Below are 26985 nucleotides of genomic sequence, written 5' to 3'. Positions count from 1 at the left end.
AGCAACCAAGCTCAGAGAGCACCAAGGACTCTACAGTGTTAGTTTTGCTTGTGGCTTAGGTTGTTGTGCAAACCTGGCCTGTTCGATAATTTTATAGTTCACTGTATAATGTAAACCCCCAAAATGAGTTAATTCAGGAACCAGGCTAAGAGCTGGTGCCTGAGTTTGTACCACACACTAGACTAGGCAAAAACAGGGTTGGGACCTTTGTGGTTGAGTATGTCGTGGGAACTCAGCCATTGTTTCAGGAATGTTTATTGGGGAGGGGGGCATAACAATACAAAGGCAGGAATTTTGTTTAGTCCATTTGTGAATCCAACCAGCAAGATGGCACTTAGATTGAAAAAGAGATAACTTGATTCCTGAGGCTTCATGCCATGTTACTATCTGGGGGATTATGTTCCTGTCCAATTCAAATGATTTGAATTGTTTGGTTGAACATGGCCAAGTTGATGTCTTAGTGTGTGTTCTCTTTAAGGACCATTTGGGACAGGAATTACTTTGGGAGAGCAATTATTTTTTATTTTAAAAATATGCATGTTTGGCACTCTTTGTAGCTTCCATATCATTCTCCTTGGAGCAATTTGGAAGCTAATCCCATCCAATCAGGCATCACATAGTGAATAGAAGGACAGCTCAGATCTTATAACCAACTAATTTGGCTGCAAAATAATACCACTCAGGGCATATAACACAGCAACTGAGAGTGGAGGCAAGTTAATTACTGTAATGAAAGCATTTTCACAAGGGCTGTCCCAGATGCCAAGGAAGGCTGTTTTTCTGCACTGACATAAACTTTCTTTTTAAAAAAGTTAATGGTTCAGCTGTAATATGTGTAAACTTTAATTGGATTATGGATTGAGAGCTTGAAAAGAAGGATCACTGAACATTGATCAGGACCATTCTTCTGAAACTGAGAAATTACCCAGCAGTGAGGGAAAGGTGGAGAGGAACTATGGATAATTATGCAGTGCATCGTGTTCTGGCTTGCTCGCAGATATAGCAAGTTCAAAAAATAATGGTTGAATGAGGAAGTAGGTTTGCATGCCGAGGATATGTTCAGCATCCAACCTGCACCCCAGTGTACATTCCCCATGCCCTTTCTTTCTTTCTCTCTCCACTCCATTCTACTTACACCTCTGCAAAAAATCCATGCCATACTGTGACCTGTGTAAACAGCTTCCTGCCCCACCTATTTTATACAATCATGTGACTTTCTTTTCTTTCTTTTCTTTCCCCAAGTTCATGTTCTCTGAACACATTGTAGTTTGGACTTCAGCTCCCAAAATGCCCATCCAAGCTAGACATTGTGGAAGTTGAAATCCAGCATGTCTGATGGGTACCAGCTTGGGGAGGTCCTTATATTGTTTCTAAGTTTCTTCAACTGGCTTGTGAGATGTCTTCATACTCCATTTTTGATCATTGGTCTGTTCATCTCTTTCTGTGTTCCCCACTTCCTTTCAGTTATCGAGTATCCTGGTCTCTGGAAACCACCAAATTTTCTGTTCTCCAAGTGAGACATTTTTCTGTTATTCCCCATCACGTTAGAACAATGCATTCTTTTGGCACTTGTGTATGTGGGTACTCTAGAAATACAGATGCTTGCAAAGACACACAGACAGATGTACACATATTTCACTTACATGTCCCTCCCATGTAAAGAATGTTCACATACCCCATTATAATAACGGACACTTTGTCCATTGTGATTTCATATCATGGTATCGGATCCCTTTTTACAGATGATGACCCTGACAGCACCGTGGATGACCGGGACAGTGATTACCGCAGTGAGACCAGCAACAGTATCCCACCCCCTTACTATACCACCTCCCAGCCCAATGCTTCGGTCCACCAGTACCCCATACGTCATCAACAGCGAGCATCCCGGGACTCCTATGCAGATTCCATGCAGAGTTACGAGACGGACTATTCCAACCATCGGCCAATCAGGTAGAGTGGGTGCAGCCTGGAACTGCTGGGGAAAGTATCTGAGACATCTTATGTTGGCAGGGAAGGGATTCTTATCCTACCCCCAAAGGTCATAAAATGGGAAGAGAACATGATATGTCATGCTAGGTATAGAGCACAGCAAGCGACTGTCAAGGCCAACCCTCTGCCTCCAACTCAGTGTACCCAACATAACCTCACAAACATACAGAAGTGTTTTCCTGCTCTTGATCTCTGCATCTGGGTACTCAGAGGTATACAGCAGAGCACAGAAGGTCCATTCCTAGCTGTGGTTGGTAATAGCCCCTACCACTCAAGGCCTTTTGACAGCTCCTTTTAAACTGGGGTCATATTTAGAATGGGGCCAGGGCCAAAGAATTGACAGTATCAGCTCCATTCATTGGTGGCATTGTTCAAGAGCTGAAACATTGCGAGGGATCCTGAGCCAAATTGTGAGCAATGGTTAACAAACAGACCTCTTCCCTGCAGCATAACTGGCTTCAATGTCCTTAGCTATTCCCTCTCCTCTCGTTGGGTTTTAGCTCAGGTGCATTGGAGCTTATGGGGAAAAATCTTACCAAGGATCCCCTGGATACCCAAAGTTAGGAGGAAGAGTTTGAAACTTGGCTCGGCTGCATAATAAAATAAGGGTGTGGTGTACTTGGCTAGGCTGCAGGTTGCGGTGGGGGGTGGACAACAGCAGGTCTCCTAATTGCTGCTTGCATAGTAGTAATCAAATCATATGCTTAAAAAAAAACCTTCCTCCATTCATCCCCAAACCTTCTGTTGGCCATTAATCATTCATCATAGCCTAGCATTTTTAACAATGCTGTCAAATTACTGTGATTTTTCATGCCCTCTGCAAATCACAGGGCCTTTAAGGCCACTCTCTTGTTAGATAACTTGGATAATGGATTTATTTTACTTCTTTGAGAAAATCATGGGGGGAAGACCCTTGCAACCAACCCAGTTCAACATTGTTTCCTGTATTTCAGAATAGCCTTGTCTTTTGCCCAATGGCAGGTCTACCCTTTGAACAGTTCCAGGCCAGCATTCCTCAAGCACACTCCAATTATTCCCCCACTGTTACCAGACTGGCTCTGAATTATGAGAGCTACGATGCAGCCTAGGTAGAGGGCACTGAGTTGCAGGGGTTGTCTGGACATATTCTACCTGGACATAAAATAGGTCTCAGATAGAAACCCACTTCCCTGTCCCTTAGTTCTTGGCTAGCATATTTGTGTTTTGCCCTCCCCTTCTGTTCCCTTTGGAATTCCCGTGGCAGGAGGGGGGGTCTTTTCTCTCTGCCATTTTATATGCTGACCCTTTTCCTCTTCCCCTCCCCGGCAGACGCTATGGTAGCGTAGATTCTGCCGCAAACGGGCACAGTGATGCAGAGTCTGCTTCCGGGTCAAGCAGGCGCACGAGCCGCCAGCCCTCGCTCGAGAGCAGGCGCTCCCTAGACCTATCTGATAGGTGGGTCTTTCTCTTGTTTTTTGCTGTGTGCCTTTTGCAGAGTCACGTGGTTCTTGGTTTTTGCAAACTGGATTAGGCCATTAGCATCTATCCAGCAGTGGCTGCTACGCCTCCTTTCCTGTTCCCACTCTCCCCCGCCCTGCAAATATTTTTCTTTTCCCAAGCAACATTGAATTTGAAATCCAGATTTTGCTAGGGCTTGAACTTGCCTTAATTAGTTCTCAGTGGAATACATATGTGTGTAGACACACACGCGCACACACACACATTCAGCAATGTGCGAGCAGTTTTTCCTAACAGGCAATTGTAACACAAAGAAGGCTAAGCATGATTTAAAGGAGATAAGTCTATGCAATTTCCTCCACTTTAAAAATGAAGTAATCTAATGCTGATTTTCTCTTTCTCCAGTCCATTTGGACCACAGCTCCCATCACCTCCAGCAACCATGGGTAACTGCCTGCTTGCTAGGGATGGTGGGTTAGACTAAAACTGCTCTCTTCCCTGGCCAGTTTGCTCTCCCTGATCAAGGTAGTTGCAAGAGCTTCAGCTACAAACCAGGATCAGGATCTGAAGAATCTAACTGAGTGGGTCCCCCATCAACACCACCGCCATTCTCTTCCTTTGCTATGTGAGCGTTCTGCTCAGTGGGCCTGCACTGATGTCTGAAATGGATATCAGCACATATGCTGAGTTTGCACAATATGCTTGAGTAGGCTAAAATGGAGTTGGGAAGTCTGTAATTCAGTGTGCTCTGGGAAACACATCCATTACCTTAGCATGTTGTGAGAATCAGGCCTTTGCAACAAGCCATAATATGGTGTATTTGTTTGAGCATAGTGTGTTAGCAATTACACTTCATTAATCATAGATGGGAGGGCCGACCTGGCATGCATTCCCAAAACCTGATTGGGTCCAGGGGGCTTCCCGTCTTGGAAATGTGCCCTTCTGGTTTTCAGGTGTGGCACTAGCCACGACTGGGCCAGTGGCTTTACAGGCGTTGCCCCAGGCATAATGGAATCAAACCTGTGATTGATCCCAACTGCCTTGTGGTGTTTTACTGGTGTTTAATGTGTACATCAGGACTGCAGAGGAGAGGGAAACATACAGAGGAGCTGAATGTTGTACAAGCTGTCTGTACCCCTTCACTTTATAATGTCCCGAAATTTAAAAACAGAAGTGCAGATTCATAAGGCAATTGGCTGCACTCCCCCCCTCAAAGATTCCAGAATTGCAACCAAACCATCAAGACTAGATGCCCGTCCCTTTCTCTGCCAGGACAAAAGCTGAACAAACGGGCACCCACATTCTTCTGTGAGGCTGCCTCCTTTGTCCCTCCCCCATTGCCAATGCTGGAAGTGTGGTTTCGGTCTAATCCAGGTGTGTCCCATATCGTGTCTGCATGTGCTTCCCGTAGGCCTCTGCGCTTGCTCAGAGACAGTCTGGTCCGTCTGCCTTAATGTAGCTTCTGGGATCTAAAGCTGTCCCTCCCCTACAGTGAATCCACCTGTTCCTCTGTTCTCTCTGTGTCCCCTCCTCTGATCCCTTTCCCCTTTCTTCTGTAATGTGCTCCTCTATCTTCTGAGAATGTGTGAAGACTGAATCTGAGGAATTCCTTTCCGAAGACCAAAATTGATAAGTGCAAACTTTGTATGAGTCTCATTCCAGAGTGTAGATTTGCTTCCTTCCCCCTTGAAATGCTAGTAATCTGTATGCAGGGGTCTCTATTGTTTTTAAGCAGGTGGGATCACCAAGGCTGTCTGAAGGGGTACACCCCCCCCTTACCACCCTAGGCCTCATCCACTTCATTTGGATACATGAATACATTTGCTCGAGAGGTACAATCTGTGTGTGTGTCTATCTGGGTGTTTATTTGGAGGAGTGAAATCAGAATTTTATTTCAACCTGGCACACAAGAACAGGAATATCACAGAAGCAGAACCATAATGCATTTCCATGAAACACATCAACGCCTCTTTGGTACTCTTCCCTAATGCTTTCTTTTTGAAATGGGGGGGGGGGGCACAAACCCTGGAAAAAGTCAAGGCAATAGCACTAAATGCTTCTTTGCTGCTTGGAAGGGGGGAATTTATATTGGAAACAGAGTGAGGTTTTGGTATTTTCTTTCATAAATATACATGTCAATGTATTTGCCATGCTTTGACTAATTTTGAGAATAAACTGTGGTTCTGGAACAGCGCCCTAGTTTGCCACCTGCAAATAAGACAGTTAAATTGGGAACATCTATTTTAGTCCACTCATCTCCAATATTATACCAGGCATGTTGCCTCTTAGGGCTGTAACACTAAGAAATACCAGCTATCTTGACTAATGTAGAGGGCAGCATATTGAGAAAGACTGTTTGAGACTAACGTGACACAAGATCAATTCTGATTTGTATCTGAATCAGACTAATGTATCCAAGTGCATTGATAGTCTTTGGCCAAAGCGTTTGGAGAAATGGATGTCTCTCATCTTGTTCCTTTACCAGTCCATGGACTTGCTTTTCTGTCTGTTCCACTCTGGCTGAATTTCCATTTTAAGACAAAGAATTTCTAACTGAGGGTAATTTCCCGCAGTTCCTTTGCTTCTCTTTTTTTTCAGCGAGTGGGTAAAACCCTGCAAAAAAGCCATCGTGGTGTTGTGGTGCATATATACGTCTGCATCAGGATTCATTTTGTGGTGACATCCTGTTGCACATCAGTGGATTAGCAGGAGCAGTCCCTAAGAGAGTGGCCCTTGGTTATTCTAGTTTTAACCCTTTTTGCTACATAGCACTAGCAGAGTAGAGATATATACAAAATGTTGAAAAATTATGGTGGGTGATTTCCAGTTGAGTTTGCACCCAGGACGCTCACAGTCAATCTCTAGGCCCAGATCAGAGCACACACACACCCCTCCATTCAGCTAGCAAAAAATATAGCCTATTTATTTGTTAAACATCAAAAATAGTTAACTGGCAAATCCAGAATAAAAGGCAGGCAAAAGCAGAGAGGGAGAGAGAGACATGAACAACAGACAGGAGATAAAAAGGATAAAGAGCTTAATATCAACGATCTATATCTGTGCATCAAAAGGCACAGAGCTTTCTAAGGCCATTGGAAACAAGACTGTGGGTAATTAGCAGGAACAGTCCCAAAGAGAGTGGCCTTTGGTTATTCTAATTTTAACCCTGTTTGCTACATAGTACTAGCAGAATAGATATGGAAAGTAGGACACCAGGTTCTGCACTATTAAAGAAAGAATTGAGTGGACAGGGATGATGTATCCGATACAAAATAATCCCTGTAAAATAATCTGTACAGTTCCGTCACAGATGACCTCTGTGTACGTGTGTATGTGTATGTCTGTATAAATGCTCATGTACGGACCACTGGTTAGAAAGGTGTATACTATTTCTCTATTCCCATCTGTCTTCTCTCTCACATTATACCAGCAGCAGGTGTAAACTTTATTTAGCCTTATCATCCAGTCCTGTCTATAACTGTGATGTCCTTAAAGCAGTGTTTCTCAACCTTGGCCACTGGAAGATGTGTGGACTTCAACTCCCAGAATTTCCCAGCCAGCTGGCCAAGGTTGAGAAACCCTGCCTTAAAGAAACTGAATCATAGAAGGGGCAGGCTGGTGTTTATTGTTCTATGTTTCCCCGTCTATGGCTGCTGTCCCTTTCTGTGACTGATTGCTGCTGGTGGCTTGGCTGAATCTGTGGAATTAGCAGAAGGTGGAGTTAGGAATGGGCTCTCGGCATTGCAAAGGGAGTCAGTCTAACTGATGCAAATTGTTCTCCAGTTTGTACATGTGGGAATGGCTGTAATTCAGGAGTGGCCAGTTTGATCATTGTTCAGTGACTGGGAATACTGGAAGGCTAACTTGAAGGAGATGGTGGACTGTGATGCCATCAACCTTCCTTCATCCCATGGCACTGAATATCAGCACAGTGGTATGACCGCAGTTGGAACTGATTGCAAAAAACATGTATTTTATTCTGTAAGTAGCTAGAAGTCAATTACATGCAATTGCATGTAAGCTCAGAGTTACATACAGTTGCAAATTCCTAAACTTTATGTTGGGTTGACCTATACAACTCTCCTAATGCAGCATTTGCTTATATTAATGCCCATGTGGTGCACATTTCCCCAAATCTGTTCCTTTATTGAGCAGCAGTTCATGAAAGCGGATGCCTTTGAATAACACTGGTGAGTTAGAGACGGTGCCCCCAGATTCCTTTCTGATCTTTCCTTCCCATGGCTCCCAGTGGAAGGACTCCACAGATCTAAAAGTATGCTAAAGATCTCACATGAAGAAATCCCCAGCCACCTTGTGAAATTCTAGTTCCCCAGCTCTTTAGGAAAGATTATTGAAATGATGCCCCAAATGGGACATATTTGGAAATGTAATCTAAGCATGTGCATACCTCTGTAGGGTTGGTTGCTCAGCCACTCAGGGTGTTCTGGACATTAGGAAGGCCAGTATAGGTGTAAATTTCAACCCACCCTTTTTTGGAGGGGGGGAATAGAAACATAGATGCTCATCAGTTGTGCTAGGGCAGTGTTTCTCAACCTTGGCCACTTGAAGATGTATGGACTTCAACTCCCAGAATTCCCCAGCCAGCAGTTGAGGTCCACACGTCTTAAAGTTGCTGAGGTTGAGAAACACTGTGCTAGGTGGACTTGTAGGGAAACAGATGTGAGGATTGGCTGTAGCTAGGTGAGTCCACAGCGTTCTCTGTAAGCTCATTTATAAGCCCCGGTGTATCTTTTCCTCCTTGGCTTCTGCCTGTTTCTCTGCCCCCTCCCCAATCCCTGCTCATCCCTACAGCCCCACTGGGAGCAGCCGCTACGCCTCCTCGGCTGAGCTGAGCCAGGGCAGTTCGCAGCTGAGCGACGAATTCGACCCCGACGACGTCAGTCTGGACGAGCGGGACGGCGACTCCTATCACTCTTGCCACAGCTCTGTGAGCTACCACAAGGACTCCCCGCGCTGGGACGAAGAAGAGGACGACTTCTACCTGGAGGAGGAGTTCAATGAAGAGTACAGCGAGAATGAAGAGTACTACCCTGAGGAAAAGGGCAATGCTGAACAGGAGGCCTACCCCAAGGAGGCCTATCCGCAGCCAGAAGAGCCCCAGCCCAAGGGACAACAGCTCCAGCAAGCCGCGCCATTTGCATCGTCCCAGCAGAAGCCGCCCCAACAGGCCCAAGCCCAGCCGCTGACCCAGAAACCACCACAACAGGCCCAGCAGCTGCCGCAAGGGCAACAGAGGCCGCAGCTTTCGCAGCAAAAAATGCCTCCGCAGGGGCAGCAGAAACAGCAGCCACAGCCGGTCCAGCTGCCACCCATGCAGCTGAAGCAGCAGGCGCCACCGAGGTTGCAACAGCAGGCCCAGAAGGAGGAGAAGGTGGACGAGGTTCCAACTGTCCCACAGGAGGAGCGACCAGCAGAAGAGACCCCGGCGTTGGAGAAGGCCCTCCAGGAAGAGCCCCCCAAGATAGAAGAGAAGTAAGAGATTCTTCATCATTGCAGCTGGTAAAAGTCAGTTTCCTACAGGTAGTCCTCGCTTAACGACCACAATTGGGACCCAAATTTTGGTTGCTAAGTGAAACAGTCATTAAGCGAATCCGACTTGGTTTTACGACCTTTTTGCAGCAGTTGTTAAGCAAATCGCTGCAGGCTTTAAGTGAACCACGTCATTGTTAAGTGAATCACATGGTTCCCCATTGATTTTGCTTGCCAGAAGCCGGCTGGGAAGGTTGAAAATGGTGATCACAGGACCATAGGATGCTGCGATGGTCATAAATGTGAGGACCGGATGTAAGTTGGGTTTTTCAGCACTGTCCTAAGTCTGAACCATCACTAAACGAATAGTTGTTAAGTGTGGACTACCTGTAGTCTGCCCAGGTCAGTCTCTGTCCTGCTGTGGGGCAGCTTTGAACCTGAGAGCCATTCTCCCCTCGTGGGTCCCTTTGGCAACAGGGATGTGCATCTGCCATGTTACATTTGGCCTCAGGGAGCCAGAAACACCACTTTAATCCCCCCCAAGGTCCCTGGTGTAGCATCATACTGAGGAAGTGCAGGAGAGTAAAACAAAAACAAAGCTGGTCCTAGTGTTTTGAAAGGGTTGGGGGAAACTCCTCCTGTTCACTTCCTCCACACCACTCATACCATGTCATTCTGGGTCCTGCCTTAGTGGTCACCTCTCAGAACTTTAGGACCAGGGTCATCCAACAAAGCTGATTAGGAGGAGATTTAGATGAGCCCCCTCCTCCCCCAAAAGTACTTCCTCACACAGCTTATAATTAACTGGTGGAAATTACTGGCAGAAGATGTGATAGCCACTAGTTTAGATAGCTTTATAGCTTTGATTGATTGATTGATTGATTCATTCATTCATTCGTACCACTGAATCCCGTAGGACTCCTGGTGGTTGTACAGTGTTGTCAAATAAAATTTCCGCAGTAAATAATTGATAAAGCACCCCGGTAAGACCTCAATAACACATACATAAAACATCCGCAGTAAAGAGAAATCAATTTAAAAATTAAGTAACAGACAAATGCCAATAATATGTCTCAGCAATATATTCACTAGCAAATAGTGTATAAATGATCTTCAGAAGAACTCAATTTTGATCATCATCCTGAGTGAAATCAAGGTGGGGTCAAGCCTGATTGCATGTCTATATGCACATAGATAGGAACAGGGCTTCGTTTGCATAGTTCTGACTGTCATCTTGCCTTTTCTGACCATTTCCTGAAATACTGTTGGTGCATACTCCAGATTTTTATAAGAGTATTACAGTATTAGCAGTTTTAGCATGCAGTTCCCCCCTTTTCACTGCTATTGAAAGCTAAGTTGATAACTTCAATGAGCTATCTACTATGACTTCAAGATCTTGGTTAGTTATGGCCATCTCAGACCCCATCCATGTATATGTGAAGTTAGGAGGTTTTGCCCTGGTGTGCATCAGTTTACACTTCATTAAACTGAACCACATTTGGCATTTGATTAACCATTCACTCAGTTTAAAGAGATCTGGAGTCATCATAATACTACTTTAATTAATAGTACTATGAATAACAACAACAACTTGTAAACTGCCCAGAGTCCCCCCTTTGGGGGGAGATGGGCGGTGGCAAAATTCAATCAATCAATCAATCAATGGTAATATTTAAAATATGAAAAATATAAGATTTATTTATTTATTTATTTATTTTATTATTCACATTTCTATCACTGCCCATCTCCCCCTAAAAGGAATTTAACATACCTTTATTACTGAAACTGTTGATATCTATCTCACCTTCAGGATTAGGTTTGGCATGGAGCCCTACAGAGACCCCAAAAGATTAACTGATCCCAATTGACCTTCCATCATTTATAGACCACCTGTTGACCTCCAAGACATTTACTGACCCCTTGGATAGTCCCAACAATCCTTGGTGGTCAATACTGACCACTTTGGAGAAACCCTGACCTAGAGGGAAACACCTTTCTGCTCTCTGACCTCCCTTGAACAATATTCTTTGGGTTCTTAACTACAGTGTCATTCTTCCAAGTGTCCAGGCAGTGATCAGGTGCCCAGACAACTGGTTCTTTTAGATCCAGAGACAATAAGCACAGCAGTGGATAAAGAGGTTTTAAGCTTTATTATTAACTTAAGCAAACAGATTCAAACAGAAACATAGTTTAGGCGATTAAACAGAAGCATAAACAGCATAACATAAAGAAAGAAAAATAACATTCCAAGCAAGATGATACCCAGTCTCCCATAGGCTGTCAGGAGCCCCTTAATAAAGACAGCGGAGATGCCCCAGGGTGGCTCCATTTCTACAGCATCCAGTGCTCAGGTCTGTGCAGAAGCTCCCAAACTCAAAAGGATTGCCTAAGGTTTTTATCGAAGTCTGGCTCTAAAACCTCGTGACCCTCGTGACCCTGGTACAGAGACTACAGGATCTGACCTTGGCTGGATATTCCCAGGGTCTGGAGCACCTGTTTATGACGTAATGCAAGAGCCTGGGAAGCTATACAGATAAGTTACTGCTCAACAAAAAACATCTTGGGGGTCTTCTCTTCTTCCCCCTATTTCAAACAGAAATAAAAAAAAACAAGCCAGCTAAACATTAGTATAACGCAAAATAAACTCTAAGCTTCTTTGTGTGAAGGAGAAAATTCAAAATATGTCACTTAAACTCCTCAAAATAACAATGGTCTTCTGTGTTGACACTCCAAGTGTGAAGCTATTTCATGATGAGGAACTAAAGAGTTACAAAAAATCAGTGTAAAATTATTTAGTGGAAAGCAGTTCGGTGCGGCTATTTCCTGTAAATTCTCAGCCAGAGATCAGAAGCTGGGCATCATATTTGACCTCTGTATTCTGCTTACAGGGAGAAGGAGGAAGTTGAAGTGGTAGACCCAAAAGCACGGGCAAAAGCCAACTGGTTACGGGCGTTCAACAAAGTCTGCATGCAACTGCAAGAGGCAGGTATCCCTTGTGAAACCGTGTTTGTTATACAGACAAGAATTTTCTATACCACTGTGCATCAGTGTGATTAGATTTATGCATAGGTCAAGATTGTTTTTTGTATGTTTTCACAGTGCCAGGGTGATCCTGTAGACCTCAGTGAAACACCCCACAAAAAGAACCTTCATGAAAAAAATATGCATAATTCACCTGGGCTACCTTTTTGCAGTTTCATCAATGTCCATACATAATATAGTGAGTGACAATGATGTAGAGCAGTGTTGCTCATCCCCAGGAATATTAAGATGTGTGGACATCAACTGGCTGGGGAATTCTGGGAGTTGAAGTCCACACATCTTAAAGTTGCTGAGGTTGAGAGACACTGATGTACAGGAAGGGAAGAACTGGAAGTGCTTAGGTTTCAGTTCCAAAATTTATTATAGAAATTCTTTTAGTTTAACCAGAATTGAGAAGTAATGGATTAAGGTAATAAAATTAAAGAACAGGTAAAGGAAAATCACCCTTCCGTGAAAGCCAATGATGCATCAAATTAGGTATGCAAAGCATATATTTAATAGCACAATCTGTGCATATCTCCTCCAAAGTGCATCCCCCTGAGTTGAGTAGGAATTACTCCAAGGTATATATACAGGTTGGCAGCTTCAAAGCGACCTCAGTTACAGACTTCAGGTGAGATGGCAACACAGGAGGCTGCATGTACTATATGTGAGCACCATCTGATAATTTTAAATTTTATACCATAAACATTGGGTAGGAGTTTTTAATCAAAGCACCCAGCATCAGTATCAGCAGCGCTTTGACTGCAACCTCAGTGATATGTATATGCTCCCCCATAGAGGGGAAGAAATCTGCATCTATAAAAATCATGCTTCAACCCGTACAGACCAGATTTATTATGTTTATTACTAGGGACTAGGCTTGACCTGGTGTAACTTTTTCGAGCTCAGCCCAGGTCGGCTCGGTGCAGCCACTTACTACAAATGGGAGTATAATGGACTTTTGCAAATTGGTGGCCACTGAGATGGAAAGCACTCAAATTGCAGCTGTCAGAGAACAGCTGCTGGGTTTCCTGTGGAATAGCTAGAAATGAGAAAGCAAGGGAATGGAACTTTTAAAATGACAATGAACGGAAACTACAAAATGATCTCTTCGACACTCTAAGTAAAAGTAGAAGGCCTCCCCCTTCCTCCAGCTTCTGCAGAAAGCAGTGATTTGGACATACTTAGCAGATGGAACAAGGCACGTCTGTATCAGACGGTATTCCACACAAACATGCATCAGACTCCCTTCTCTTCAGGAGAGACAGATCAGGGCTGTTTGAAGAAGAAAAAGCAGAGAACAGATATAATCCTGCAAAGATGTGGCAGCAGAGGCTGGTTGCTGTGAAACAATGTGCCTATTTGGGGCTTGCCAGAACTTCTTATTTAACTCTCTTCTTGCAGGCATGTAGTATATCATTTGACAGACCCATTCTCCTTTAAGAAGTAAATTGTCCCAGTTCTTCTCCCATCTTAGACCCACCAGAGAATTTGCATTTTAAAAAAGAAGCAGAAATGACTGAAGAAAGATTCTCAAGGCCATATTTACATATTTGTGCATGTGTGCATACATATACGTATACATATACATATACATCCTAGACAAAATCCTGTCACCTAGCTTCTGCAAACTAAGGTTACCACCGGCAAAACAATCATGGAGATCTTCCCCTCCCTTGTAAATATGTGCACCTTTCACAATTGTATGTGTATATCTCTCATGCACATATAGAGGGAGACAGAAACATTTTCCAGTAGTACAATCCCCCAAAAGGCAGGGCTGGGACTAACAAACAATCAGGCAAGCAAACCACACTATAATTGAATACATACTGATTAAGATTAATTGCCTGTATATTGCTGTTTCCATTCATGGTCGTTCACACAATGCTGTTAGAAAATTAATGAATCCTGCTTCTGCAGAAAACAACCATCCCCTCTCACACATGTAAGCACTACTTCCTCATATAGGAATGCACAGATTTATGGATATATATCCCCTTCTTTCTAGCAGAAATGGCAAGAAAGCAGCAGGGGCTGGGGAGATGGAAATTAGGTAGAGGGAAAGAGTTGTTACTCTGGGAAGGGGAAACTAATAATTGATGGAGATGAACAGGTAGTTGGACAAAGAAAGAGAAAAGAAAGTAGCCTTACTCAGCTGTTAACAGAAAGGGTTCAGATTCGGGCTACTCTATCTAGGCCAGTGTTTCTCAACCTTGGCAAGTTTAAGGTGTGTGGACTTCAACTCAGGGGAGATGGGCGGTAATATAAATTTAATAAATAATAATAATAACTCCCAGAATTCCCCAGCCAGCACATCTTAAAGTTGCCAAGGTTGAGAAACACTGGGCTAAGGGCATTTTGATCCAAAATCAATAATAACAACAGCACATCAGTTCAGAGAAAAGAAAGATTTGTGCAGCAGAATCTCAACAAGTCACAGCAGGGGCTCAGCTAAGTTCACTACTTTCTGTTTTTCAGGCTCGAGGTGAAGGCTCCGGAGAATCAAAATCCCTCTGGTTTAAAGGCGGGTGAGTTCCAGCCCTTGAGAATGGGGTAAAACTCAAACATTCTTCAGATGAGTTGTAGATTGCCGTGAGAGAGTTCTGTCCTAATTGCAAGTTGTTTGCATAGTGCCAAGATCTTCCCCGCCCAAGTAGGTATTGAATAATAGATCTTTTGTATTATTAATGTTATGACATGATACAGCCAAGACAAAAAATATCCTCCCTCACCCCCATAAAAGCCACCAGCAATCTCATCTCATCTGCACGTTTACCCATAAAATGTAATCTCACTCTGCAAAGATTTTGCAGAAAATAGCAATTGTTTTTGACGGACGGGGCATTGGAATAGTTTCCATTTAAGCAGATCTAGTATGCAGAACTCCCTACTTGACAGTATTTGATAGATGACATTACTGCAATGCTCAAGACTTATTACAAGAATTGACATCCAGCAGTTAAAGATTACATTAGATTTGACAGATGGCACGCAGTAACAGTTAGCTTTTGGCAGGATTTGACAAATGTCTTACAGAAGCATTTAGTAAGATTTATGGCCATCCGTTTAGCAAGACTTTTACATTTTCCTTTTGAAGTTCAAATGGCAAGACTTCAATAGTAAAAGGCAGATTTCACAAAACTGTAATTGTTCACAATTCTGAGCAGTAAAATTTAATTTCTAGGATTCCTCCAACTTTTGCACACTGTATTTTCAACATTGAAAAGAAATTAAAAATTTAGTTTTAATTAAAAGAATATGATTAAGTTGGGCATGAGGTATTGTTAAGGTGTATAAAATTATGCAGGAGGGAAAAGGGTATGGAACAACATTTATTTTTCACATAATCCATCATTAATTTGAGGGGCTGCCAATCACAGGAGCTGGTAGTAGCTCCTGACTTAGACTGTTTTCAAAAGGTACCTAGACCATATCATGGATCAACAATTGCCCTGTTGAATCATAAACCTCCAGGTGAAGAAACACTACAGTTATGGGGAAACATCAGCCAAAGGGCCTGAGACAACCCAGAAGCATCTGATGATTATGGGGGCTTCAGTGGCTCAGTGGTTAAGACGCAGAGTCAGAGGACCATTAAGGTCGGCTGCTCGGCAGTTCGAAACCTGAGAGCATGAGCCGCATGACGGAGTGAGCTCCCATCAACTTGTCCCAGCTCCTGCTAACCTAGCAGTTTGAAAGCATGCAAATGCAAGCAGATAAATAGGTACCACTTCGGTGGGAAAAATAACAGGGACATGAAAGGAGCCCCCTCGGGTGTCCCCCGGGCAACAGTGACATCACTGGCAAATCCTTTCAATACAGAAGTGCCTTGGTAGGTGCTTCTGACACGAAAAAGAAAAATCTGATGATTGTCCATTATTCAAACCGGGATGCTGGACTAGACACCTTTGACCTAATTAACAGTGCTGTTCTTGTGTTCTGAGAGACAAGAGTGGGGGATCCGTTTTTATTCCTGCTGGTAAAATTTGTGAAATTTGATGTCCCAGAGTTCATCTTTACGGCCCTCATCTGAAAACAAAATCCCCAAATTCAGGATCATAGGAAGCTGCGTGCATGCGTTTGGGACATAAATACAGTATGTACATGGATATATGCACATCTAGATCTCTAAAAGTGTGTGTCTGGTAAGAATAGTTTTACGTCTCTCTCATCAGCCATGGCATTCACTGTCAAACTTAGTGTGACTCCTGAAGTGACTATGTGCCAGTCCAGACCTGTCTCCTGGCCCCCAGGCTTCCAACATGGGTGAATACCGCTCTGAAAGATGACATTGTGATTTCTGCTTTGGAACAAAAGTATCTGAGCTGTGCTCCCCCATATTCTTACTCCTCTATACTTGCAAGTTGATATTTTTTTACAGCACGTCCTTCTTCACCCAAAGCTGTTTTGGGAAAAGGCACGGTCATCTTGTCTTTGCCAAGTTGTGCAAGGTTTTGTACCCTTTCGAAATTCAGTTTGACAAGACATAGCCATGATGTAAACGAAAGGGGTGTCTGGGGCCTTGGGAAGTGATGTTGCCCTCTCTGTTTAAGTGTCTCTAAAATCAGCCATTGTATTGCCACATTCCCACAAGGAAGTCCATTGTCTGGCAAGGGACAACATCAGAATTCTCCCCTCCCACCCCACCCGGGTCCAAGTAGAGAAGAAGCACAGAGGCATCCAGGGCTATGCAGGTGCCTCTCTAAATACTTTCACTGCCTCATCTTTTGATGCCTTCCCTTCCTCTCCCTTCTCTGCTTCCCTATCCTAACCTTGTTCCCTTCACCTTCCTGTCCTCCTGTATGATCTGACTGTTTTTGTCTCTTCTCCAGGCCTGGTGGCGGGTTGATCATAATTGATAGTATGCCTGACATTCGCAAAAGGAAACCCATACCCCTAGTTAGCGATTTGGTGAGGTTTCTTCTTCTAACGCCTTTCTTTTCTCTCTCTCCAGCAGCTGCTGGCTTTATCTGCTCTGGAACGGCAGGAATTCCACTAAATGTCTCTCTGGAGCCAGCTAATGGAAGGATGAATGTGGCATCATAGATTTAAGTCCTTGAACTCACTATTTTGTAATTTGAGATCTGGTGTAATCTATTGGTTGAGAGAGTGAACTGGAAAATGTCCAAGCACAAATTCTCTTGAAATTGTAAAGGTCTTAAGTAGCCTTGTTTGATTGACTGACTGACTGACTGATTGATTTCATTGCTGTCCCACTTCCTGTGTTGAGAGATGAAAGCTATGGGAAGGCAGACAAGGGTTTACTATATCTGTAAGATCTTTCTCTTTATTTAGAACAGTGTTTCTCAACCTTGGCAACTTTAAGATGCATGGACTTCAACTCCCAGAATTCCCTAGCCAGCCATGGCTGGCTGGGGAATTCTGGGAGTTGAAGTCCACACATCTTAAAGTTGCCAAGGTTGAGAAACACTGATTTAGAGAGATGGATGCACCTATTCATTTGCAAACCTGTATCAGCCATCCCTACCTGGTGCCCTCCAAAGCTGTTTGTTGGATTTGGGGCTGTCATCAGGAAAGTATTTGGACAATTAAGGCTGTTGCACCAAAGGCATCCACTGCTTTGAAATTGGATCTAGCAACAGCAATATAGCCTTTGACTCAATTCTACTTGGAATACTGTAAGATTGGCTGCTGGTGACTTCATGGGCACATCCATATAATTTATTTGGCAACAATACAAAAATTGTTTGTTATTGCCTTCTTTTGCTTCCAATCAAGCTTATTGCTCTTGGATCCTATGGGGGCCTCCCAGCCAAGTACTAACCAGGCCTAACTCTGTTTAACTTTCCAGTTAAATTAAATCAGCCAGATGCTGCCACTTGTGGAGACCAATATAGATGGAGCTGTTTCTTAAAATTGCTAGAAACATTACTTGGTTCGCTATTGACTGCTGACTAGTGAACACAGTTTGGGGACTTCCTTATTACAAAAATTTACTGGCTACTAGCCTGTTTCCAGGCACAGTTCAGAGTGCTGATTATAAGTGATTTAACTTAATGTCATCCATATATAACTTGAATTTTATTTTATACTTTAGTGAAGTTAGCTAACATAAGTGCTCATTATAGCAGAAAGGTGGCTGAAAATAAATAAACTCCCCAAAAGCATTTTCTTAAGAATTCAACTTAAGGGTTAACAAGGATAAGCAGAGACGTCCCCTTCACCAAACTACAAATTCTAAAATCTTGCAGTGGAAATGGATCTCTAGGAACTGCATTGCACCAGTTCTCAAATTATTATGAAGAATAAGTTTTAATTACTTTAAAATCCAAAGGCATAGAATAGAACCAATAAATAATAATTGCTGTGACAATTTTCATGATCCCCCTTCTGCCCTAAAATGTTGCTCATAACAAAATCTGGAAACAGGATTGATGGGGAAAGAAAGATCACATCCTCCATTACTTTGGCTCCAGTGTGCCACATCTTATTCAGTTGCCTCTGCTTCGCTTCGCTAATAAAGCTTGTTTTATTTCTCTTCCATCTTCTGCTTGCTGATGCTGTTGTGGGTGTGTTCTCTCTCAGGGGAGCAGCAGTAAAGTTTCTGCGCTGCATTAACAGCATGCCCGACATTAAGGCTGGACGTAAATCTCTTCCGCTAGTGATCAGCGATCTGGTGAGAATGAGGTGAAAGGGAGAACACCCCAGGAGTCCTCTTTCCCTAAACCCAGGATTCCAACAGCATCTGGAAGGCAACCAATTGCAAATGCCTGATTTAACAGATGCTGTGCAAAATCCTTGTCCGACAAGGAGTACCAAATGTCTTCCCGCATTTTAGTTTTCCAATTTTGTCTCCTTCCTCCTAACACTACACTCCCAAACCTCACTATTCCCAAGATACAACCCTTCCTCGTTGTGCAAGTTCTACCCTTCAACATGTTTTTGATCCACCACATCTCTTGCGCTTTTCCTCATATGCTTCCCTTACTGACAGCCTTTCAAGGAAGGCATAGTTCAGTGAGAACTTACTTTTGAAGGAGATTCTTCAGGTAAAGTATCTCAGGTAGCAGGACTGGTGAGCTAAAATGTTAGAGTAGGCAATATTGGGAAGATATATTTGTTACCCAAAAGCAACCACACTTCAGTGGTAGATAAAAGAACCTGGGTTAGGTCCCCAGCATCTCCAGACACCAGATAGGATAATGCTTTTCTCTCCCCCTGTGATTACCATGTACTGTACTCAGTAACTGGGAAAAGAGCAGATTCAAAAAAACCAAAGATGACAAAGCTCAGATAAATCTTGGTAGTCATGTGCTATTAAAACAGGAAGTCCTGTATGTATTTCCTGATTCGTCAGGAAAGGAGACTAAGAGAAACCAGCAACCACTCTGGATGTAGTCAATTCTGAATGGAGAAGCTGCGGTGACACAGCACACCTTGTGGGATAGTGATGAGCAATTCCTGAGCTTCAACCTGAAGAAGTGCAAAAAACTCAGGTCAACCTTCTACCCCGTGATCCCCCCCCCCCCAAGTGTTTGGACTATAACTCTCATCAGTCCCAGACAAGGATTATCTGAATTGTGGTCCAAAATATGTGAAGGCCACTAGATGAGGAAGAAATTATATAGGCAATATTTGATACACCAAAAATAGAACCATATTGTTTTATGTGTTTTTTGAAGACAATGACTTCATTGTCTTTCTCTTCGCCTTGTTACCCCAAATCTAACTTAATGCTCATCTACAATATGAAGTTGTACCAGGTCCCTAACAAGGAAACCTAATAATAATTATAGATCACAAAATGTGCCTAGAGATTTCTTAACATCATTCTCAGTTTCTTCCTTGAAAGTTCAATTCTGGTGGTCCGTTGCAGGAAGCTGGGACAGATCATTCAATTCTAAGATGTGTAGACAAACGATCTGTATAAAATGAGGTAACTAAAAGTCCTTCTACCTAGCTGCTACCCTTCTTTGCTAACTTCTGCACTCAAGAAATTCTGGGGATTGCAGTCATGTGTATATTAAAATTTCTATGTTAGAAAGCATTTCAAAATTTGCAAGTCCTGAAAGTTCTTATCAAGTTCTTGATAAGAACTATTATCAGAGTGATCAATTCAGTGAAAAAGTGCTTGGAATGTCAGTCTTATATGGGACATCCAAGGCTTCCTAATGTTTCCTTGAAAAAAAAAATTATCCTGCCTTTATATATATACAGTATATATATATATGTATGTGTGTATGTATGTGTGTGTGTATATATGTGTGTGTGTATGTGTGTGTATGTATGTTAGAAATCTGAAGCCCTCCAAAGCTCCTCAGTTCCCAAAGCTCCTTAGTTGGAGAATGATCAGAGTGATCAAATGTCATCAAGGATCCTTGGAATTATAGCTCACTATAAACACAAAGAATTAGGTCCCAGGCCTTCCACAGAACTACAGTTCCCAAGACTTGTTATCTGAGACCTCTAGTTCATCTAAAAGGTGCTAGAGAGCCTAGTTGGGATGCTTCTCAAGTCACATTAAGAAGTCCAGGAATTACAGTTTTATAGATAAAACATATGAAAAAGTAAAATTAGTTTCAAATAGGTTTTAACTTAAAGTTCAGGAATCCTTGAAAGCTAAGTTCTGATATGGTATAAATCTCGGTCACCTACAGGTCTGACTCCCTCCACCCCTTGCACCTTTGCTTGCCTTTCTCGTACTAACTTCCTGCTTGCAACATCTAGATTTTATTGTCCTTCCTTTGTCTGTCTTTTGCCCGAGCTTCTGCTCCTTGATGCAGCTTCTTTTGTGTCTTTTGCAATAGAGGGAGTGGGGATGCTGAGGCCTGTGTCTTATTTACAAGTACCAAACTTTTGAGTGTGGGTTGGAACAGCACTTTGAACAGCAAATGAGTTATAGATAGGCTTACATATTGTGGACTGTATACTTTGACATGTAGAAATGTGTTACGGCAGAATAAGCATTGCTTTATTTATCCCCTGGGAATCTGCTGAGTCTGTAGGAATTGTTTTGCTTCCAAGTCACTAATGGACACACTACAAGAATGCTGGTGTTGGTGAGTGGAGAAATCGTGGTGGGAATATGAGGGAATATGGACATGAAGTCTAAAACCAAGTAAGAGCTCATATGGTTCTCCTCAACATGGTGACTCCAAATGTGTTGAAACTTCCGAAGTTCCACCACATCTGGAGGACCCAAGATTGTAGAAAGTAGATTTAATAGATCTTGGATTGGGGTGGAAACCTGTGGACTTAAAGCTGTTTTTGAATTGCAAGTCACACCTTTTCAGTGGACTCCATTGGCTGGAGTTGATCAGAGATAAGCCGCTAGGGATTCCTTAGAGATAGGGGACAAGAACTACTGGTTCCCTGTCTCTGATATAGGAAAAGAGTTATGAGTCCCCTAAACCTTTAATGAGTCTTGTGCCATTTTGCTTATCATAGGGAAGGTCTGGAAGAAAAGCCTGATTTTCTGCACATATTAACAACAACTTTCCTCTCTTTTTGTACTTTTCCATCCTCCAATACTTTACAGGCTATGGTGAGTATTTCTTTTTTAATATTTATTCTTTGTAAATGCATTCCCAGTTCACACATCTGATAAAATTTAGGGATGACTGCTAGTCTGCTACTCTGGATTCAAAATTATTTATGAGTTTTTGGCCCACTTTCTGATATTCCAAGGATTTTGTCCCAACTCATATGGTTAGGTAATAAATACTAGTACAAATTATTGCATTGTCCCCCGAGGAATTATAATTGATTTCACATCTTGTACCCATATTAGAACATTCAGAGAAATTCATCCATCCCCTATAAAAACAAATATATGTAAGGAAACAAGACAATGACATAAAGCAATATTTTGAGTCCTAAGGATTTTTTAAAATACAAAATATAGGATTATGTTTAGAAGTATTTTATTTGCCTCTAAAGTGAATGGCAATTACGAAGACACATCTGGATCATTCATGACCAAGAACATGCATGGTCTTTATTGCTTTGCTTTGATTGTTCTTTATGCTTCTTTCCAACAGTCCTTAGTCCAGTCCAGGAAAGCTGGTATTACGTCAGCACTTGCATCAAGCACTTTAAACAATGAAGAGCTAGTAAGTATTAATTATTTACTTAGAACATTTATGTAGGAAATGGATATCCTGAGCATTTGCTTAACAACTCTGGATGGCTTACAGAAATGCAATAAAATCGTGTGAGAAACAAGAAATTTAAAACACTGAACAATAAACAGTAAACTTGTAATGTAAAACAACTGAACATTAAAAGGCCTGGGTGAATAAGTATTAGCCCCCTCCTAAGTTATAATAAGGAGGAGCCTTGCTTCAACTCCAGGAGAACATCGTTTTTCCATCGTATGGGCCATTCCATGAAGAATGCAGAATGAACCATTGAGATCAAGCAGAGCCAGGGCAGGATTTGAAACAAATGCCTTATTGACCTAAGTTTATGGGATGGACTGTATAAAGAGTGAGTGTGGTGTGGTGGTTAAGATGTTGGAGTAGGACCAGGGACACTTATAGTAGGTTCAAGTCCACCCTCAACCAGAGAAGCTCCTTAAGTGGGCCAATCATTTTCTCTCAGCCCAACCAACCTGGTTGGGTTGTTGGGGATGGGGAGATTAGAGGTGGGCATGGTATGCATATTGTCTTAAGCACCTGGAGGAAAAATAAGATATAACTCCAATGAATAAATGCACCCATGTAAAAAAGGACAACATGATTTGGGGAAGGGCCCAGAGCAAAGCGAGAACATTGAGCACACTCATTAGTTACAGAAAGCACAAGCTGCTGAGCTTGTACAGAGAACATAAATATCACAGACAATAAAGGTTCAATAGCAGACACACATACAGGAAGATAAAGTTTAAAATTCTAACCTAGTTTTCTGGATAGACTGGTTTACCCATTCCTTAAAGACAAACAGATTCCTGAAGCAAAAGTCTTCTGATTGCTTCTCTAGACCTTTTCTAGCTTCATGCAGATTCCAGTCTTTAATCAAGGACTAAGGAGGCTCATGTTACTTCTCTAGTCCTGTGACCTAACTTCTCCCTTTGTTTTTTGTTTTAACTCTTTTTATCTAGCTGAAAGGGAGAGATTTGGGGATAATCTTTCTGCATACCTGATCCCAAACCATACCTCAGCCCTTGGCATCTCCAGGAAAATTAGAGGCTGAAAAATCTTGGCCCAGGGCCTTCCACAGCCCTGAACGCTTAATTCCAAAATCTCTCTGCAAAAAATCTGAATTACGGAAATCTGAATAACTGTTTTTTTCCATTCTCTGGCAGCATGTTGCACGAAAACAAAAGGAAGTCAGAAGGAGAACCAGAGAAAGCAAAAGAGGTCTCATGTAGTGGGGAAGGAGAGTGTCAGGAAGGAGGAGGAGTGATGTCAGCCAGTTGTGGTCCCTGCTCTGCTCACAATGTTCTGCCCTTGGTTAGCATGTGGTTCCCAAAAGATTAGCCCTAGAGAAACTTGACCCATAAGAGGAAAAAACTTGCCTACTCTTTTTCCTGATCATAGAACACGTGTCAAGGAAGAATGGTTCTAGCAGGGGGCTCTTGTTATAACACAGGACCTTTCCCCACTATTGAGTTGAAAAGCTCTCCACCCATAAATGGCGAAAAACTATCACAGCCTGAAATGGCTGCCAATCCTTTTCCTGCCCCTATTGCTTCTGCTTCCCATCAACGTAGTCTCCCGACTTCCCTCCAAAGTAAGAGTGGCATAGCCGAATCTTGAAGCTGCCCTTGGACAGTGTCCAAAAAAGAAAGGAACCGTCGCTTTCACACCAGAACGTCTAAGGACAAATGAAGGCTGTCTCATTCATGGGCTGGGGACAAGAGGAAGACAACACCACGGGGACAAGCCACAAAAAAGATGTTGCCAGGGCAAGCAGGGAAAGGCCCATAGTATATAGCCACTATTGAGCTACATCATTTTTCTTGTTCCAACCTGTATGCTCTCTATTCTTTCCCCACAGAAAAACCATGTTTACAAGAAGACCCTCCAAGCCTTAATCTATCCCATCTCTTGCACAACCCCCCATAATTTTGAGGTGTGGACTGCCACCACTCCCACCTATTGTTATGAGTGTGAGGGCCTGCTCTGGGGCATTGCACGCCAAGGAATGCGGTGTACCGAGTGTGGGGTGAAGTGCCATGAAAAGTGCCAAGACCTGCTCAACGCTGACTGCTTGCAAAGTGAGGATCCCCTTGCACGATGGTTTTGGGGATAGGAGGAGAAGGGTGTTGTTTGAAACCAAAATTCATTGGGGAAAAAATACTTTTGCAGATTGCTTCAGCAATCCACAAAAGTACTTTTTCCCTAATGAATTTTGGCTTTAAACAACACCCTTCTCCTCCTGTCTGATGAGCTGCATTCAGAAGACATACTTCATCAGGTCTGTTCTAAACCTAGCAGCTATATTTGCATAGCACATTAAGTTTGATAAGCATTAACTTTGATTTTATTTAGTTTTTGTAGTTTAATGTATAGAGAAAACCCCAGATGTTTGATTAGTCTGTGGTCCTTGTATTGTACAAAACAAGGAAATGGGTTAATCCAGTAGCCACGTGAAGCATGTTTGTAAATACAGCCATAATAAACAAGCAGTAGTGATAATGTGCTGGCAGCATATTATCTTCTGCAGGGGACAACTTTCATACATGAAAGGACATGCTCAGGGTATATGAGGCTGTTAGCTTTTCTGTTACCCCTCTCTTAAAATGACAGTGCTACATGAAGCATATCTGGCTAAGTTCAAAGTAATCTGTAGATGGATTTTCTCCTCTCCACTACCTCTCCCCCCATGATTTGAACCCTGACTGGATTAGCAGAACCATTCAAGAATAGCAAGAAGAAGTCACTATGGGCTTTGTTGATTATAGAAATGCTTTTGATTGTGTCAAGATGTGGAATGTGCTTAGCAAAATGCAATCCCAGAACATGGTCCTCATGCAAAACCTATGTACAGGTCAGGAAGCCACAGTACAGACAGAACATAACAAAACAGACTGGCTCCAGGTTGGGAAAAGAGTGAGACAAGGCTGTATAGGCTCCCCTTATTTGTTCAGCCTATATGGTGAATATATATTAAGGAAACCTGGATTGGAAGAGCATGGTTATAAAATTGAGCATGGTTTTAAAACTGGGGGAAGAAACATCAATAACCCACGCTATGCTGATAACTGAAAATGCCAAGTATCCACAAGCTCTAGTAATAAAAGTCAAGGACCACAATTTAAAAAATATGACTAAAATTAAATATAAAGGAGACCAAATTAATGACAATAGGTCCAACAACCAGCCTTAGAATTTTCAGTGAAGATACTGAAGTGATAGATAGCTTCTGCCTCTTAGGATCGACCATCAACAGTAAAGGAACAGGCAGTCAAGAAATACACCGCAGGCTAGCACTTGGTAGAGCAGCCGTGAAGGCTTTAAAAAAGATACTCAGATGCCTCGATGTGTCAATATCTACAGAGGTCAGAATAATGCAGGCAATGATATTCCCTTGACACTCTAGGGAAGTGAACATTGGACTTTGGAGAAGCAGGATAGGAAGAGTATTGACACTTTTGAACTTTGGTGTTGGAAAAAACTCCTGAGAATACCATGGACAGCCAAGAAAACAAACAGATAGATAATTGAACAAGTCAACCCAGAATTCTCACTGGCCAGGCTCAGATTATCCTACTTCGGACATATGCAAATACTCAGCTCTCTGGAGAAGGTTCTAATGCTGAGAAAGGTGGAAGGAAAGAGAAGATGACCAGCAGCAAGGTGGATGGACTCAGTTACAGTGGTGATGGTTGTACCATTGGAAGACCTGAAGGACCAGGTTAGGGACAGATTGTCATGGAGAAAATCTATCTATGTGATCACTAAGGGTTGACACTGACTTGATGGTATATAATCAATCACCATAAGGAAGGAGAAGACAAAGCTATATGAGAAGGACAGATAGAGTCAAAGATGAAATTTGCAAATTAAAATCAAGTAGAAATCCATTTCATAGTTATTCTCTTGTTGCATGCTGTTATTTATTCTCCCTCTTGTTAAATGATACAATTCATTATCAAAATGATTGAAAGAGATGGAATTCATCACATACAGGTAGACAACCTATGACATTTCAGATAGTCTGAACTCCTAGCAAGCATGGCCAGTAGTGAGAAATTCTTGGCGTTATAGTTCAATTGTAGGAATGCCTAGAGCAGTGTTTCTTAACCTTGGCAACTTGAAGATGTGTGGACTTCAACTCCCAGAATTCCCCAGCCAGCCATGCTTGCTGGGGAATTCTGGGAGTTGAAGTCCATGCATCTTCAAGTTGCCAAGCTTGAGAAACACTGCTCTAGAATCTTACAGTTTGCCTACCTGTGCTGTTATCAACAGAGATAAGAAACAATAACAATAACAATTATTGTTGCATGTGAGCTTATCAGTGCTATATTTCTTCTGGTGTACAGGGGCAGCCGAGAAGAGTTCTAAACATGGGGCAGAAGATCGCACACAGAATATTATTATGGTGCTGAAAGACCGTATGAAGATCCGTGAGCGGAATAAACCAGAAATCTTTGAGTTAATCCAGGAGATCTTTGCTGTCTCCAAGACCACTCACACCCAGCAGATGAAGGCAGTCAAGCAGAGCGTTCTGGATGGCACCTCAAAGTGGTCGGCGAAGATCAGCATCACGGGTACCATGCCGACAACTTTCTGGAATTCTTCTATACAGGCGTACATGTAGGAACAGACCAGTCTGTTAAGTTTAGTTTTGCTCTGTTTTTCATTTTTCCAACCTTTTTTTGCCCCCATTTCCACATCTCTGTGGTGTCTTCTTTCTTTTTTCAAAAGTCTGCATGGAAATTTGCATGGTTTTTTGAAGCACATACCTTCTAGCGTGTTATTTGCTAAACATTTGATGCACTTCTAATGCATTCATTTGTGCAAGTAATTCTCTCTCTTATATGACACTTGTGTAGATTTTTTTCCACTAGTATTTGAATGTTGGTGAGCACTTTCTTCCTTCCTTCCTTCCCCATGCACTTTTTTGTATGCA

General features: G+C 42.5%; 1 protein-coding gene across 1 annotated transcript in view; it reads left to right on the top strand.

The window, feature by feature from the left end:
* The window catches only part of UNC13A (unc-13 homolog A), a 107891-nt gene that overhangs the window by 23316 nt on the left and 57590 nt on the right, over window positions 1-26985 (top strand). The window contains exons 10-18 of the mRNA XM_063289181.1: window positions 1743-1953; window positions 3301-3426; window positions 8242-8922; window positions 11808-11901; window positions 14425-14474; window positions 16779-16857; window positions 21948-22019; window positions 23908-24127; window positions 26396-26623. Of these exons, the coding sequence (XP_063145251.1) occupies window positions 1743-1953; window positions 3301-3426; window positions 8242-8922; window positions 11808-11901; window positions 14425-14474; window positions 16779-16857; window positions 21948-22019; window positions 23908-24127; window positions 26396-26623 (1761 nt within the window). The remainder of the gene's footprint in view (window positions 1-1742; window positions 1954-3300; window positions 3427-8241; window positions 8923-11807; window positions 11902-14424; window positions 14475-16778; window positions 16858-21947; window positions 22020-23907; window positions 24128-26395; window positions 26624-26985) is intronic.

The sequence above is a fragment of the Candoia aspera genome, chromosome 1 (genome assembly GCF_035149785.1).
Source record: "Candoia aspera isolate rCanAsp1 chromosome 1, rCanAsp1.hap2, whole genome shotgun sequence".
Classification (NCBI taxonomy): Eukaryota; Metazoa; Chordata; class Lepidosauria; order Squamata; family Boidae; genus Candoia; species Candoia aspera.
The sequence above is the reverse complement of the archived record's forward strand: the minus strand, read 5'-3'. Positions and strand labels throughout refer to the sequence as shown.